At 41.2% G+C, this 18,354-nt stretch overlaps 1 protein-coding gene and 2 non-coding genes across 3 annotated transcripts in view; 1 reads left to right on the top strand and 2 right to left on the bottom strand.

Annotated features, from left to right (window-relative positions):
* The window catches only part of Nipa1 (NIPA magnesium transporter 1), a 402,283-nt gene extending 384,796 nt beyond the window's left edge, over window positions 1-17,487 (top strand). The window contains exon 5 of the mRNA XM_063262421.1: window positions 17,125-17,487. Within this exon, the coding sequence (XP_063118491.1) occupies window positions 17,125-17,432 (308 nt within the window). The 3' untranslated portion in view covers window positions 17,433-17,487. The remainder of the gene's footprint in view (window positions 1-17,124) is intronic.
* Window positions 982-1,041, bottom strand: LOC120100210 (U7 small nuclear RNA). Its single transcript, XR_005499991.1, has one exon. It is a non-coding gene; the product is annotated as a U7 small nuclear RNA (small nuclear RNA).
* LOC120100213 (U7 small nuclear RNA) lies at window positions 1,132-1,193 on the bottom strand. The gene has a single exon (XR_005499993.1). It is a non-coding gene; the product is annotated as a U7 small nuclear RNA (small nuclear RNA).
* Window positions 17,488-18,354: the final 867 nt, after the last annotated feature.

Here is an 18,354-nt window from a genome sequence, read left to right as displayed (position 1 = left end):
CCACCTGATTCCCCTTCACACAGTCCCCCATTCCCAGTCCCTTCTCCTCTGAGAGGGTGGAGGCCCCCACTGAGCATCCTTCCACCCTAGCATATCAAGTCTCTCCAGGGCTAGGTACATCTTTTCCTATTGAGGCCAGACAAGGCAAACCTAGTTAGGGGAACATATTCCACAGACAGGAACAGTTTTAGGGATAGCCTCTGTTCTAGTTGTTGGAGGACCCACATGAAGACCAAGCTGCACATCTGATACATATGTGCAGGGGGCCTAGGTTCAGCCCAAGTATACTCTTTGGTTAGTGGCTCAGTGTCTGAGAATGCCCAAGGATCCAGGTTAGTTGACTCTCTTGGTCTTCCTGTGGAGTTCCTATCCCATTAAGGTCCCTCAATCCTTCCCTTAACTCTTCTATAAGAGTCCCTGAACTCCATTCAATGTTTAGTTGTGGGTCTCTGCATCTGTTTTAGTCAGCTGCTTGATGGAGCATCTCAGAGGACAGTAATACTAGGCTTTTGTCTACAAGTATAACAGAATATCATTAATAGTGTAAGGGTTTGGGCTTGCCCATGGGGTGGATCTCAAGTTGGACCAGTCATTAGTCGGTCATTCCGTCTATAAATTCTGGGTTGAAAGTTTTGTGGTGGAGTTGCTGCCCTTATCTCTCCACTGGGAATCCTGGTTGGCTACAGAAGGTGGTTACTTCAGGCTTTATCTCCTCCAGTCTTAGGAGTCTCAGATAGAGTCACTTCCACAGATTCCTGGGACCTTCCCCCATCCCAGTGCCGAGGACCAGCCTCAGCTTGGGATTGGGTCCTAAGGAAGGTGTTTCGGAGCAGTGGAAGAAACAACTCAAAGTCAGTGATGGTCTGCAAGCTGACAGCTCTGTAGTCTGCTTGAGATAGCTTTCTAGACAGCTCTCTAGCTATCTCAGAAAACCCGCTAGGAAGATTCTTAAAAAAACCTGTGTTAGTCTTTGGATAGCTCTTGGGTTTTCTGACCAAAGTCAGAAAATCTGCTAGAAAAATTCTAAAAGCTTTAATAATTCTCTGGATAGTTTTGGGGGTTTTTAACCAAAATCTGAAAACCAGCTGGACAAAATTTCTGAAAGAGATGTGTTAGCTTTCTAGATAGCTCTTGGGTTTTCCAACCAAAGTCGGAAAACCTATTATAAAAATTCTAAAAGAGCTAGGATAGCTCACTAGACAGCTCAGCTCTTGCGGACCAAAGACCAGTGTTTTATTCACAAAGCAATTCAGTTGCTTACCCAAGGTTCCCTTTTGATTACTCCACAAATCAGCATTTTATAACCTTAGCCCCTTGATTCTTAGAAAAAAGCAGCAAATACATTTTTTAACATAAAAATAAATTCAGAGATCTGCCTGTGTTTGTAAACACAAACAATAAGCTTAACTGGGTGGAATCCTGATCTAAGATCGCTACTGCCTTGCTTCCTGGTGCCTCTTTTATTACTTAAACCATGAGTCTTGTTTTTTAAAACCATTCCTTTCTCTTTTATTGACTTATTAGTACAACTGCCTCTATTCTTCCGGGTCCATGAAACCCTCATAAAATTCATATATTATCCATATATTTTGCATAGATGAGAAATTCTGTTTATATATTCTTGAACTCATGTTTTCAGAGTTCTTTCTCACAGCATTGCTTTCTCACAGCACAGTGCCGAAGGTCACAGCACTGCCATTTTGCTGGGGAACATTAGACATATGCTTACCTCCTGAAATAATGCTGTTTTTGACTATTATGGAGTCCTTATCCTTGTCAGAAAGAACATTCCCTGATAACTTTGGCAAGGAGAACATTCTCTACAGGAGGAACAGGAACAAGAAATAAAATACGAATTATTATACAAACAATCCTTATGACTACAACAACCATCTGCATTTGAGACCCATGTTCTCTGGTACCTGCTCCAAGAGTGGAAAACATATCACTTCATCCTCTCTGCAGCCGTGCTGGACCCAGCATCCCAGGTCTTTGGCACATTGTAGAGATGTCCCACCCCCTTCCCACCCCTGATTTCTGTTCTTTCACCCTTGTTCTCCCTACACATGATACCCCCTTCCTGTTACCCTCCCCATTCTCCCACCTAGTCCTTTTAATATACCTGCTAGCAAGACATAAATACAATATTCACTGTAGTCCAGTAAATGAGTCTTAACTGTTATTTTCACATTTTATTTTTTTAAAAAGATTTATTTATTTATTATATATAAGTACACTGTAGCTGTCTTCAGACACACCAGAAGTTTTGATTTGTTGACACTTTTATTTGTCAAATAAATATTTTCTTTAATTTTAGGAGAAGCCCTTAGGTATTAGAAGAGCCCTTAGGTATTTCCTATTCATAAGTTTTAAACTTACCTGTAGTCTTGCAATGAAGGCACCACACCCTTCCACTTTTTTAAACTTTATATCTCTTTTTTAGAAAAGATTTATTTTATTCATATGATTACTCTGTAGCTATCTTCAGACACACCAGAAAAGGGTAGCAGATCTCATTATAGATGGTTGTGACCCCTCATGTGTTTGCTTGGATTTGAACTCAGGATCTATGGAAGGGTAGTCAGTGCTCTTAACCACTGAACCATCTTTCCAATCCCATTTTTACATTTTCTATCTTACCTCTCCTCATTTGTGAAGGAAAATCTCTGAAGATCACCTCTATTTAGCATGATAAAACAAATTGGGGAAGATGACAGGACACATGTTCTAAATATGAGTAGACAATAATAATTTAAATTTATTTTATCTTGAAAACTGATGCTTTACTACTTTCCACAGAGTTCCAAGTAAGTGTCATGTTTTGAAAAAGAATCACAGAATTTATCTTTTATGTTCAAATGTTCTTCTTTATTTTGCGAGATTTGCAATGAAACCGAGACACAAAGATGTACCTCTAAATTATGATCTACATTGTCAATAATCAAAGAATTCACATGAAGTAATACATTTAAAGGATTGGATAAAGGTGTGTGTGTGTGTGTGCCTGTGCGTGCATGTGCATGCGTGTGTGTGTGCGTGTGTGTGTGTGTGCATGTGTGTGTGCCTGTGTGTGTGTGCGTGTACGTGCATGTGCGTGTGTGTGCATGTATGCATGCATGTGTGTGTGTGCACGTGTATGCACGCACGTGCGTGTGTGTGTATGTATCTATCTTCTTTGTAACTATTATAAGCTGTTCATATCAATAGAGAATGGTTGTGTTTGTACTGCTCCAAACCTCATTCTCTACTCTAGAATGAAATCCTTTCCCCAACTGGAGGGCAATAGTGATGTTTAAAGAGAAGGCTTCCTTCCATCTTTTTTCTATAGCTTAATTTTTAAAATTACTTAATTTTTTTTAATAGAAAAAGGGAGGCCTCCCATGGATATCACCACCTTGGCGTATTAAGTTTAGTAGGACTAGGTTCATCTTCTCCTGTTGAGACTAGGCGGGGGTTGGGGATTTAGCTCAGTGGTAGAGCTCTTGCCTAGGAAGCGCAAGGCCCTGGGTTCGGTCCCCAGCTCCGGAAAAAAAAAAAAAAAAAAAAGGAGACTAGGCAAGGCAGTTCAGTTAGCGGTAAGGGATCCAAATGCAGGCAACAGAGTCATAGACAGCCCTTGCACTTGCTGTTAGGAGTCCCACATGAAGACCCAGCAGTATAACTCCTACACATGTGCCAAGGGCCTAGGTCCATCCCATGCATGCTCTCTTTTGGGTGGTTCAGTCTCTGTGGGCCCTGATGGGCCCAAGTTGATTAATACTGTATGTTTCCTTGTGGTGTCCTTGGCCTCTCTGGCTTTTTCTACCTTTTACTCTCTCTTCCATAGATTTTTCCAAGTGCCATCTAATGTTTTGTTGTCAGTTTCTGTATCTTTTCCCTTCAGGTGCTGTTTTTTTCTCCAGCTTCTAAAAAGTGTATTTCACAATATTATTTCTCAGAAAATATTGAACCAGAGGTATTGATCAGATACCACAGGAGCATAATGAGCAAGTTACAGTGCAGATTATCATTTAGGCATTTTCTTTTGGCTTAGGATTAAACTCCATATGAATATGAAACTGTATCTAAGAATTTCTTGATGCTATTCATTTTTGATTTGGAGCACAATCAGTACTGGGGTTGACAGCTTAACTCATGGGAAGATGATGACAACACATAATTTTATCCTTGTCTCCTCCTGATCATCATATTGATGAATGTATCTGAGTTTCTAGGCATTATTCTAACCATGTCATATATGGCATCTCACATTTCCCAACTTTCCTACAGTATAAATAATTTTATTTCCATTTTACTGATGTTTGACTGATGTGCAAATATATGAAAGTGACCTCTATATTTACATATACTAGTTCAATCCATGCAATTTCACTCTGGATTTCACCCCTGTCCATTTTTAAAAGATTCTTTTTCAGTCCTAAATATAAGTGTGGTTCTGAGTGTGGGTATGCAGACAAGATGAATGCAATCATTGTGAGATTTGTGATATGGGTGCTAGCAATAGAAATAGAGCACTCAGCACAAGCAGTGTCTATTCTTAACTGCCGAGCCATCTCTCCAGCTCCCAGATTTCATCTCTGCATCATTGCACTGTTTCATCTTCTTAGAGATAATTAGTAGAGACGGTTAAACCAGCACCTCACGCTTAGCAGCCAAGAGTCATACTGTTCTACTTGCCTTTTGATTTCTGTGATAAGACACAATGACAAAGATAATGTATAAAGGAAAACAGTTTATTTGAGGTCATGGTTCCAAAAGGTTAGAGTCCATAAGCATTATGGTGGGGTCCATGGCAGCAGGCAAGCAGGCATGGTACTGGTAGCATACCAGGGAGTATACACCTAGACCAACAGTTGTCTTCAGTGTCACAGTCCTAAGTGAATGACTTCTCATCAGAAGATAGGTGTGCTGGATGGTTTTATGACAACTTGACATAAGCTAGAGTCAACAGAGAGGAAGGAACCTCAACTGAGAAAATTTTTCTAAAAGATTAGACTGTACAAAAGCATGTAGGGCATTTTCATAACTAGTGATTGATGTTGGAGGGTCGAACTCATTGTGGATGGGGCCATACCTGGGCTGGTGATCCTAGGTTCTATTGAAAAGCAGGCTGAGCAAGCCATGGGAAGCAAGTCAGTGTACTGACTGGTTTTGTGTCATCAACTAGAGTCATCAGAAAGGGAGGAGTCTCATTTGAGGAAATGCCTCCACGAGATCTAGCTGTTTGGCATCTTTTTCAATTAGAGATCATTGCTAGTTATGCCATCCCTGGGCTGGTGGTCCTGGCTTCTATAAAAAAGCATGCTGAAAAAACCATGTGAAAGCAAGCCAGTGAGCAGCAACCTTCCATGGCCTTTGCATCAGCTCTTGCTTCCAGGATCCTACCTTGTTTGAGCTCCTGTGCTGACTTTGGTGATGAACAGCAATGTAGAAATATAAGTAAAAAAAACCTCTTACCTCCCCCACTTGCATTTGGTCCTGGTTTTGTAGCAGCAATAGAAACTCTAACAAAGACAGCCAGTGAGCAGCACTCCTTTATGGCTTCTGCACCAGCTCTTCCCTATAAATTTCTGCCCTGTTTTTATTAAAAGTCCAAAGTCTTTTATGAAACACAATTCAATCTCTTAATTGTAACCCTATGTAAAATACAAAAAATAGGGGCATAGTGAGGAAATATTGGACTAATTTGGTTTTGTCATGGAATATCTTGGTTTCTCCATCAATGTTAATTGAGAGTTTTGCTGGATACAGTAACCTGGGCTGGCATTTGTGTTCTCTTAGGGTCTGTATGACATCAGTCCAGGATCTTCTGGCCTTCATAGTTTCTGGCGAGAAGTCTGGTGTGATTCTGATAGGTCTGCCTTTATATGTTACTTGACCTTTTTCCCTTACTGCTTTTAATATTCTTTCTTTATTTTGTGCGTTTGGTGTTTTGGCTATTATGTGACAGGAGGTGTTTCTTTTCTGGTCCAATCTATTTGGAGTTCTGTAGGCTTCTTGTATGCCTATGGGTATCTCTTTTTTTAGGTTAGGGAAGTTTTCTTCTATGATTTTGTTGAAGATATTTACTGGTCCTTTGAGCTGGGAGTCTTCACTCTCTTCTATACCTATTATCCTTAGGTTTGATCTTCTCATTGAGTCCTGGATTTCCTGTATGTTTTGGACCAGTAGCTTTTTCTGCTTTACATTATCTTTGACAGTTGAGTCAATGATTTCTATGGAATCTTCTGCTCCTGAGATTCTCTCTTCCATCTCTTGTATTCTGTTGGTGAAGCTTGTATCTACAGCTCCTTGTCTCTTCTTTTGGTTTTCTATATCCAGGGTTGTTTCCATGTGTTCTTTCTTGATTGCTTCTATTTCCATTTTTAATTCCTTCAACTGTTTGATTGTGTTTTCCTGGAATTCTTTCAGGGATTTTTGTGACTCCTCTCTATGGGCTTCTACTTGTTTATTTATGTTTTCCTGGAATTCTTTCAGGGATTTTTGTGTCTCCTGTCTATGGGCTTCTACTTGTTTATTTATGTTTTCCTGGAATTCTTTCAGGCATTTTTGCGATTCCTCTCTGTAGGCTTCTACTTGTTCTCTAAGGGAGTTCTTCACGCCTTTCTTGAAGTCCTCCAGCATCATGATCAAAAATGATTTTGAAACTAGATCTTGCTTTTCTGGTGTGTTTGGATATTCCATGTTTGTTTTGATGGGAGAATTGGGCTCCGATGGTGCCATGTAGTCTTGGTTTCTGTTGCTTGGGTTCCTGCGCTTGCCTCTCGCCATCAGATTATCTCTAGTGTTACTTTGTTCTGCTATTTCTGACAGTGGCTAGACTGTCCTATAAGCCTGTGTGTCAGGAGTGCTGTAGACCTGTTTTCCTCTCTTTCAGTCAGTTATGGGGACAGAGTGTTCTGCTTTCGGGCGTGTAGTTTTTCCTCTCTACAGGTCTTCAGCTGTTCCTGTGGGCCTGTGTCTTGAGTTCACCAGGCAGCTTTCTTGCAGCAGAAAATTTGGTCTTACCTGTGGTCCCGAGGCTCAGGTTCGCTCGTGGGGTGCTGCCCACGGGCTCTCTGCAGCGGCAGCAACCAGGAAGACCTGGGCCGCCCCTTCTGGGAGCTTCAGTGCACCAGGGTTCCAGATGGTCTTTGGCTTTTTCCTCTGGCGTCCGAGATGTGTGTGCAGAGAGCAGTCTCTTCTGGTTTCCCAGGCTTGTCTGCCTCTCTGAAGGTTTAGCTCTCCCTCCCACGGGATTTGGGTGCAGAGAACTGTTTATCCAGTCTGTTTCCTTCAGGTTCCGGCGGTGTCTCAGGCAGGGGTCCTGCCGCTCCTGGGCCCTCCCCCATGGGAGCCCAGAGGCCTTATACAGTTTCCTCTTGGGCCAGGGATGTGGGCAGGGGTGAGCAGTGTTGGTGGTCTCTTCCGCTCTGCAGCCTCAGGAGTGCCCACCTGACCAGGCGGTTGGGTCTCTCTCTCCTCTTTTTTTTTTTTAGGTTAGGGAAGTTTTCTTCTATGATTTTGTTGAAGATATTTACTGGTCCTTTGAACTGGGGGTCTTTACTCTCTTCTATACCTATTATCCTTAGGTTTGATCTTCTCATTGAGTCCTGGATTTCCTGTATGTTTTGGACCAGTAGCTTTTTCCGCTTTACATTATCTTTGACAGTTGAGTCGATGATTTCTATGGAATCTTCTGCTCCTGAGATTCTCTCTTCCATCTCTTGTATTCTGTTGGTGAAGCTTGTATCTACAGCTCCTTGTTTTTCTTTTGGTTTTCTATATCCAGGGTTGTTTCCATGTGTTCTTTCTTGATTGCTTCTATTTCCATTTTTAATTCCTTCAACTGTTTGATTGTGTTTTCCTGGAATTCTTTCAGGGATTTTTGTGACTCTTCTCTATGGGCTTCTACTTGTTTATTTATGTTTTCCTGGAATTCTTTCAGGGATGTTTGCGATTCCTCTCTGTAGGCTTCTACTTGTTTATCAATGTTTTCCTGTGTTTCTCTAAGGGAGTTCTTCATGTCTTTCTTGAAGTCCTCCAGCATCATGATCAAATATTTTGAAACTAGATCTTGCTTTTCTGGTGTGTTTGGATATTCCGTGTTTGCTTTGGTGGGAGAATTGGGCTCTGATGATGCCATGTAGTCTTGGTTTCTGCTGCTTGGGTTCCTGGGCTTGCCTCTCGCCATCAGATTATCTCTAGTGTTACTTTGTTCTACTATTTCTGACAGTGGCTAGGCTGTCCTATAAGCCTGTGTGTCAGGTGTGCTGTAGACCTGTTTTCCTGTTTTCTTTCAGCCAGTTATGGGGACAGAGTGTTCTGCTTTCGGGCGTGTAGTTTTTCCTATCTACAGGTCTTCAGCTGTTCCTGTGGGCCTGTGTCTTGAGTTCACCAGGCAGGTCACTTGAAGCAGAAAAGTTGGTCTTACCTGTGGTTCTGAGGCCCATGTTTGCTTGTGGGGTGCTGCCTAAGAGCTCTCTGCAGCAGCAGCAACCAGGAAGATCTGTGCCGCCCTTTCTGGGAGCTTCCGTGCACCAGGGTTCCAGATGACGTTTGGTGTTTTCCTGTGGTGTAGAGATGTGTGCAGAGTGAAGTCTCTTCTGTTTTCCCAGGCATGTCTGCCTCTCTGAACGTTTAGCTCTCCCTCCCACGGGATTTGGGTGCAGAGAAGTGTTTATCTGGTCTGTCCCTTCAGGTTCTGGCGTTTTCTCAGACGCATTGCCTTCACTTTCTTTCTATACCTATTATCCTTGAGTTTGATCTTCTCACTGAGTCCTGGATTTTGTGTATGTTTTGGAGCTTTTTTGCGTTTTACATTATCTTTGACAGTTGTGTCGATGTTTTCTATGGTATCTTCTGTCCATGACATTCTCTCTTCTATCTCTTGTATTCTGTTGGTGATGCTTGTGTCTATGGCTCCTTGTCTCTTCCTTTGTTTTCCTATATCCAGGGTTGTCTCCCTTTGTGCTTTCATTATTGTTTCTCTTTCAATTCCTTCACCTGTTTGGTTGTGTTTTCCTTAATTCTTTCAGGGATTTTCGTGTTTCCTCTCTAAGGGGTTCTGCTTGTTTACTTGTGCTTTCCTGCATTTCTCTAAGGGAGTTCTTCATGTCTTTCTTAAACTTCTCCAACATTATCAAAAAATGTGATTTCAAACCAAAATTTTGCTTTTCTGGTGTTTTTGGATGTGCAGTATTTTCTTTGGTGGGAGAACTGGGCTCTGATGATGCCCAGTAGTCTTGGTTTCTGTTGATTAGGTTCCTGTGCTTGCCTGTAGCCATCGGTTGTCTGTGGTGTTTGCTTCTCTCATTGTTTCTGGGTGTGACTTGGCCCTGTTGTAGGCCTCTGCGTCAGCACTCCTGTAGAACTGTTTTCCTGTTTTCTCTCAGCCTTTCCTGAGAATAGGTGCTTTGCTGTCAACTATGGTTGTGCTCCTGGAGACTGTCTTCCAGCTCTAGGTGTACTCAGGAATCAAAGGGCCCTGCCCCTGATTGCTTGTGTTGGTCCTTGCACCCAGAGGGCACAGTTGGCACTATGTGATTCCCTCTTGGGTCTGGACTGTGGGCAGAGGGTAATTTTCCTCTGACTTCTCAGGAGTATCTACACTTCTGAGGTTCCAGTTCTTTCTCCTACAGGATTTGGGTGCAGGGATCTGTTTGGCTGGATTAGTTCAGTTCTGGGCAGAGACCAGAACTGCGGGTACCAGCTGCTGTCTGTTCCTATATCCCTCTGTCCAGAGGCACTGTGCAGTTTCCCCTTGGACCAGGGATGTGGGCTGAGGTGTGCAGAGGTGGCAGTCTGCCCTTTGGCCTCGTGATGTCTGCACTCCTGGGTGGTCTCCTCTCTTCCCCACAGACTCTGTTTTTTTTTTTTTAAAGATTTTTTATTTATATGAGTACACTGAAGCTGTTTTCAGACACACAAGAAAAGGGCATCAGATTCTATTATAGATGGTTGTGTGCCATCATGTGGCTGTTGGAATTTGAACTCTGATCCTCTGAAAGAATGGTCAGTGCTCTTAACCACTGAGTCATCTCTCTAGCCCACTTTACATCTCTTTGAGCAAAAGACCTGACTCTGATATTACATTTCCTGGTGCTCTTTTTCTTCTCAACTTGTGCATTCTGTCTTTCTTTTTGCACTGTTTGTCTTTTGTAATTGTCGATCAGCATAATCACTAATTACCACACGATGGAGTCAATTCTTGAAATTTCCTCTACAAATCAAATTAGTCTAAAACTTCAATTTAGCAACCAGCAGAATATTAAGGTAAGGGGGAAAAAAAACCAGTCACATTCTTTGCTAAATAGCATAAGAATAGTATTTAATCCGTTGAATGAGGTGATTAATTTGAGTAATTTGTTATTAAAGAAAGTATTTGAATGTCAAAACTGGAGTGAGAAAAGTCATAAAATAAAGCTTAAAGTTAGAATGCAGTCATTGGTTTTGGTTATTTGGCAATTTTTGGTCCAAAATATCACCCCCCCCCCACCGTGGTAGTGCTGGTGACATTGTCCTAAACAGAATGACTTTGGCTGGGTAAACAAACGATTGCTATAGGGTATTTACCTATAAGCCTAAATATGGGATTTTGTTTACCAGAAAATCAGATCTCCTAAAATACTTAATCTGGTCTGTAACGTCCCTTAACCTTGCCCCAAGGTCAACTATCTTGAGCAAGGGCACTTAGCTCCTAGTCAATCCAGATTGTTTGTATTACCTCAGATCCTCACTCTGCTCACTGTATATAAATCTCGTTGCTTTCCTAACATTTGGTTCTTCTCTCTGCCTGGTGAGAGACAGACTTGGTGATTTGATCTCCAATAAATCTTTCTACCCACAGAGTGGTTTAGTTTGGTAGTTTCTCTACACCACCACTTCTGGGCAAGGCTTTCCTTTTACTTTTTATTATTTACTTTCCCCCATTCCCCCCTTCTCTTCACCATCCATTAAGCAACGTTAGGTCATCACAGCTTCTGAGACACATCACCTGCCTTTTCATAGAACATAATTTAGGTGAAAAGACTGTGGTTTCAAGACTAATTTTGACTTTGAAAAAAGAATATAGAAAATATTTTAAGCTCTATAAAATATAATGTAAAAATACTTGATTTTACAACAGTTTTTTATTTCAAACTAATAATCAAATAAGATAATATTATTCTGCAATTATTTTCTCTTAGTTTCTATCCAGAGATTTTCTTCCTCAATAGGAAGAAAGAAAGAGAGGAAAGAAAGAAAGAAAGAAAGAAAAAGTAAAAGAAGCAGATTTGTCCCTGTGAGTTATTTGAGTTGCTTTGGAAACAACTGTGGTCCCTGATAATTTTATTTATAGTGAGTGACAACATCTTTCAATATAGTGATTATCAGTTATCAAAATGGAGAAGTGAGGCAGAAAAATGAATTCTGTTTAACATCCTGGGAAAGGAATGAGTTTTAGATTATAAAAATCAGTTTTAGAAAGAGAAGATAGTTGTCCAAAAGATTCACTTTTGAAAATTTGCTTAGCAAATTCAACAGGAGAAGCTGTTGAAAAGTCTTCATAGAAGTCCCTTTTAAATGTCCAATGGAACAGTATATATAAAAAGCTTTGCAAAGACATTACTACTGTATAAAATGCATAACAATACTAGTTTTTGAGAATCTAAGACACTTTGTTCAATAAGAAATATTGTGGAGACACCATGGGAGAGAGACCTGACCGCCTGGTCAGGTGGGCACTCCTGAGGCTGCAGAGCGGAAGAGACCACCAACACTGCCCACCCCTGCCCACATCCCTGGCCCAAGAGGAAACTGTATAAGGCCTCTGGGTTCCCGTGGGGGAGGGCCCAGGAGCGGCAGGACCGCTGCCTCTGAGACACCGCCGAAACCTGAAGGAAACAGACCGGATAAACAGTTCTCTGCACCCAAATCCCGTGGGAGGGAGAGCTAAACCCTCAGAGAGGCAGACACGCCTGGGAAACCAGAAGAGACTGCACTCTGCATACACATCTCGGACGCCAGAGGAAAACACCAAATGCCATCTGGAACCCTGGTGCACTGAAGCTCCCGGAAATGGCGGCACAGATCTTCCTGGTTGCTGCTGCCACGGAGAGCTCTTGGGCAGCACCCCGAGAGCAAACTTGAGCCTCAGGACCACAGGTAAGAACAACTTTTCTGCTGCAAGTGACCTGTCTGGTGAACTCAAGACACAGGCCCACAGGAACAGCTGAAGACCTGTAGAGAGGGAAAACTACACGCCCGAAAGCAGAACACTCTGTCGCCATAACAGGTTGAAAGAAAACAGGAAAACAGGTCTACAGCACTCCTGACACACAGGATTATAGGGCAGTCTAGCCACTGTCAGAAATAGCAGAACAAAGTAACAGTAGAGATAATCTGATGGCGAGAGGCAAGCGCAGGAACCCAAGCAACAGAAACCAAGACTACATGGCACCATCGGAGCCCAATTCTCCCACCAAAACAAACATGGAATATCCAAACACACCAGAAAAGCAAGATCTACTTTCAAAATCATATTTGATCATGATGCTGGAGGACTTCAAGAAAGGCGTGAAGAACTCCCTTAGAGAACAAGTAGAAGCCTAAAAGAGAGGAATCACAAAAATGCCTGAAAGAATTCCAGGAAAACATAATTAAACAAGTAGAAGCCCATAGAGAGGAGTCAAAAAATCCCTGAAAGAATTCCAGGAAATCATAAATAAACAAGTAGAAGCCCATAGAGAGGAGTCACAAAAATCCGTGAAAGAATTCCAGGAAAACACAATCAAACAGTTGAAGGAATTAAAAATGGAAATAGAAGCAATCAAGAAAGAACACATGGAAACAACCCTGGATATAGAAAACCAAAAGAAGAGACAAGGAGCTGTAGATACAAGCTTCACCAACAGAATACAGGAGATGGAAGAGAGAATCTCAGGAGCAGAAGATTCCATAGAACTCATTGACTCAACTGTCAAAGATAATGTAAAGCGGAAAAAGCTACTGGTCCAAAACATACAGGAAATCCAGGACTCAATGAGAAGATCAAACCTAAGGATAATAGGTATAGAAGAGAGTGAAGACTCCCAGCTCAAAAGACCAGTAAATATCTTCAACAAAATCATAGAAGAAAACTTCCCTAACCTAAAAAAAGAGATACCCATAGGCATACAAGAAGCCTACAGAACTCCAAATAGATTGGACCAGAAAAGAAACACCTCCCGTCACATAATAGTCAAAACACCAAACGCACAAAATAAAGAAAGAATATTAAAAGCAGTAAGGGAAAAAGGTCAAGTAACATATAAAGGCAGACCTATCAGAATCACACCAGACTTTTCGCCAGAAACTATGAAGGCCAGAAGATCCTGGACAGATGTCATACAGACCCTAAGAGAACATAAATGCCAGCCCAGGTTACTGTATCCTGCAAAACTCTCAATTAACATAGATGGAGAAACCAAGATATTCCATGACAAAACTCAATTTACACAATATCTTTCTACAAATCCAGCACTACAAAGGATAATAAATGGTAAAGCCCAACATAAGGAGGCAAGCTATACCCTAGAAGAAGCAAGAAACTAATCATCTTGGCAACAAAACAAAGAGAAGAAAAGCACACAAACATAACCTCACATCCAAATATGAATACGACAGGAAGCAATAATCACTATTCCTTAATATCTCTCAACATCAATGGCCTCAACTCCCCAATAACGAGACATAGATTAACAAACTGGATAAGCAACGAGGACCCTGCATTCTGCTGCCTACAGGAAACACACCTCAGAGACAAAGACAGACACTACCTCAGAGTGAAAGGCTGGAAAACAACTTTCCAAGCAAATGGTCGGAAGAAGCAAGCTGGAGTTGCAATTCTAATATCAGATAAAATCAATTTTCAAGTAAAAGTCATCAAAAAAGATAAGGAAGGACACTTCATATTCATCAAAGGAAAAATCCACCAAGATGAACTCTCAATCCTAAATATATATGCCCCAAATACAAGGGCACCTACATACGTAAAAGAAACCTTACTAAAGCTCAAAACACACATTGCACCTCACACAAAAATACTGGGAGATTTCAACACCCCACTCTCATCAATGGACAGATCATGGAAACAGAAATTTAACAGAGACGTAGACAGACTAAGAGAAGTCATGAGCAAATGGACTTAACGGGTATTTATAGAACATTCTATCCTAAAGCAAAAGGATATACCTTCTTCTCAGCTCCTCATGGTACTTTCTCCAAAATTGACCATATAACTGGTCAAAAAACGGGCCTCTACAGGTACAGAAAGATAGAAATAATCCCATGCGTGCGATCAGACCACCACGGCCTAAAACTGGTCTTCAATAACAATAAGGGAAGAATGCCCACATATACGTGGAAATTGAACAATGCTCTACTCAATGATAACCTGGTCAAGGAAGAAATAAAGAAAGAAATTAAAGACTTTTTAGAATTTAATGAAAATGAAGGTACAACATACCCAAACTTATGGGACAGAATGAAAGCTGTGCTAAGAGGAAAATTCATAGCGCTGAGTTCCTGCAGAAAGAAACAGGAAAGAGCATATGTCAGCAGCTTGACAGCACACCTAAAAGCTCTAGAACAAAAAGAAGCAAATACACCCAGGAGGAGTAGAAGGCAGGAAATGATAAAACTCAGAGCTAAAATCAACCAAGTAGAAACAAAAAGGACCATAGAAAGAATCAACAGAACCAAAAGTTGGTTCTTTGAGAAAATCAACAAGATAGATAAACCCTTAGCCAGACTAACAAGAGGACACAGAGAGTGTGTCCAAATTAACAAAATCAGAAATGAAAAGGGAGACATAACTACAGATTCAGAGGAAATTCAAAAAATCATCAGATCTTACTATAAAAGCCTATATTCAACAAAACTTGAAAATCTACAGGAAATTTCCTAGACAGATACCAGGTATCAAAGTTAAATCAGGAACAGATAAACCAGTTAAACAACCCCATAACTCCTAAGGAAATAGAAGCAGTCATTAAAGGTCTCCCAACCAAAAAGGGCCCAGGTCCAGACGGGTTTAGTGCAGAATTCTATCAGACCTTCATAGAAGATCTCATACCAATATTATCCAAACTATTCCACAAAATTGAAACAGATGGAGCACTACCGAATTCCTTCTATGAAGCCACAATTACTCTTATACCTAAACCACACAAAGACACAACAAAGAAAGAGAACTTCAGACCAATTTCCCTTATGAATATCGACACAAAAATACTCAATAAAATTCTGGCAAACCGAATCCAAGAGCACATCAAAACAATCATCCACCATGATCAAGTAGGCTTCATCCCAGGCATGCAGGGATGGTTTAACATACGGAAAACCATCAACGTGATCCATTATATAAACAAACTGAAAGAACAAAACCACATGATCATTTCATTAGATGCTGAGAAAGCATTTGACAAAATTCAATACCCCTTCATGATAAAAGTCCTGGAAAGAATAGGAATTCAAGGCCCATACCTAAACATAGTAAAAGCCATATACAGCAAACCAGTTGCTAACATTAAACTAAATGGAGAGAAACTTGAAGCAATCCCACTAAAATCAGGGACTAGACAAGGCTGCCCACTCTCTCCCTACTTATTCAATATAGTTCTTGAAGTTCTAGCCAGAGCAATCAGACAACAAAAGGAGGTCAAGGGGATACAGATAGGAAAAGAAGAAGTCAAAAAATCACTATTTGCAGATGATATGATAGTATATTTAAGTGATCCCAAAAGTTCCACCAGAGAACTACTAAAGCTGATAAACAACTTCAGCCAAGTGGCTGGGTATAAAATTAACTCAAATAAATCAGTTGCCTTCCTCTACACAAAAGAGAAACAAGCCGAGAAAGAATGTAGGGAAACGACACCCTTCATAATATACCCAAATAATTAAGGTACCTCGGTGTGACTTTAACCAAGCAAGTAAAAGATCTGTACAATAAGAACTTCAAGACACTGAAGAAAGAAATTGAAGAAGACCTCAGAAGATGGAAAGATCTCCCATGCTCATGGATTGGCAGGATCAATATAGTAAAAATGGCCATTTTACCAAAAGTGATGTACAGATTCAATGCGATCCCCATCAAAATACCAATCCAATTCTTCAAAGAGTTAGACAGAACAATTTGCAAACTCATCTGGAATAACAAAAAACCCAGGATAGCTAAAACTATCCTCAACAATAAAAGGACTTCAGGGGGAATCACTATCCCTGAACTCAAGCAGTATTACAGAGCAATAGTGATAAAAACTGCATGGTATTGGTACAGAGACAGACAGATAGACCAATGGAATAGAATTGAAGACCCAGAAATGAACCCACACACCTATGGTCACTTGATTTTTGACAAAGGAGCCAAAACCATCCAATGGAAAAAAGATAGCATTTTCAGCAAATGGTGCTGGTTCAACTGGAGAGCAACATGTAGAAGAATGCAGATTGATCCATGCTTATCACCCTGTACAAAGCTTAAGTCCAAGTGGATCAACGACCTCCACATCAAACCAGACACACTCAAACTAATAGAAGAAAAACTAGGGTAGCATCTGGAACACATGGGCACTGGAAAAAATTTCCTGAACAAAACATCAATGGCTTATGCTCTAAGATCAAGAATCGACAAATGGGATCTCATAAAACTGCAAAGCTTCTATAAGGCAAAGGACACTGTGATTAGGACAAAATGGCAACCAACAGATTGGGAAAAGATCTTTACCAATCCTACAACAGATAGAGGCCTTATATCCAAAACATACAAAGAACTCAAGAAGTTAGACCGCAGGGAGACAAATAACCCTATTAAAAAATGGGGTTCAGAGCTAAACAAAGAATTCACAGCTGAGGAATGCCGAATGGCTGAGAAACACCTAAAGAAATGTTCAACGTTTTTAGTCATAAGGGAAATGCAAATCAAAACAACCCTGAGATTTCACCTCACACCAGTGCGATTGGCTAAGATCAAAAACTCAGGTGACAGCAGATGCTGGCGAGGTTGTGGAGAAAGAGGAACACTCCTCCATTGTTGGTGGGATTGCAGACTGGTAAAACCATTCTGGAAATCAGTCTGGAGGTTCCTCAGAAAATTGGACATTGAACTGCCTGAGGATCCAGCTATACCTCTCTTGGGCATATACCCAAAAGATGCCTCAACATATAAAAGAGACACGTGCTCCACTATGTTCATCGCAGCCTTATTTATAATAGCCAGAAAATGGAAAGAACCCAGATGCCCTTCAACAGAGGAATGGATACAGAAAATGTGGTACATCTACACAATGGAATACTACTCAGCTATCAAAAACAACGAGTTTATGAAATTCGTAGGCAAATGGTTGGAACTGGAAAATATCATCCTGAGTGAACTAACCCAATCACAGAAAGACATACATGGTATGCACTCATTGATAAGTGGCTATTAGCCCAAATGCTTGAATTACCCTAGATCCCTAGAACAAACGAAACTCAAGACGGATGATCAAAATGTGAATGCTTCACTCCTTCTTTAAATGAGGAAAAAGAATACCCTTGGCAGGGAAGGGAGAGGCAAAGATTAAAACAGAGACTGAAGGAACACCCATTCAGAGCCTGTCCCACATGTGGCCCATACATATACAGCCACCCAATTAGACAAGATGGATGAAGCAAAGAAGTGCAGACCGACAGGAGCCTGATGTAGATCGCTCCTGAGAGACACAGCCAGAATACAGCAAATACACAGGCGAATGCCAGCAGCAAACCACTGAACTGAGAATAGGTCCCCTATTGAAGGAATCAGAGAAAGAACTGGAAGAGCTTGAAGGGGCTCGAGACCCCAAAAGTACAACAATGCCAAGCAACCAGAGCTTCCAGGGACTAAGCCACTACCTAAAGACTATACATGGACTGACCCTGGACTCTGACCCCATAGGTAGCAATGAATATCCTAGTAAGAGCACCAGTGGAAGGGGAAGCCCTGGGTCCTGTTAAGACTGAACCCCCAGTGAACTAGTCTATGGGGGGAGGGCGGCAATGGTGGGAGGGTTGGGAGGGGAACACCCATAAGGAAGGGGAGGGGGGAGGGGGATGTTTGCCCGGAAACCGGGAAAGGGAATAACACTCGAAATGTATATAAGAAATACTCAAGTTAATAAAAAAAAAAAAAGGGGAAAAAAAAAAAAAGACACGTGCTCCACTATGTTCATCGCAGCCTTATTTATAATAGCCTGAAGCTGGAAAGAACCCAGATGCCCTTCAACAGAGGAATGGATACACAAAATGTGGTACATCTACACAATGGAATATTACTCAGCTATCAAAAACAACGGCTTTATGAAATTCGTAGACAAATGGTTGGAACTGGAA

Source organism: Rattus norvegicus, chromosome 1 (genome assembly GCF_036323735.1).
Source record: "Rattus norvegicus strain BN/NHsdMcwi chromosome 1, GRCr8, whole genome shotgun sequence".
NCBI lineage: Eukaryota > Metazoa > Chordata > Mammalia > Rodentia > Muridae > Rattus > Rattus norvegicus.
Note: the sequence above shows the minus strand (reverse complement) of the source record. Positions and strands in the feature narration are given on the sequence as shown.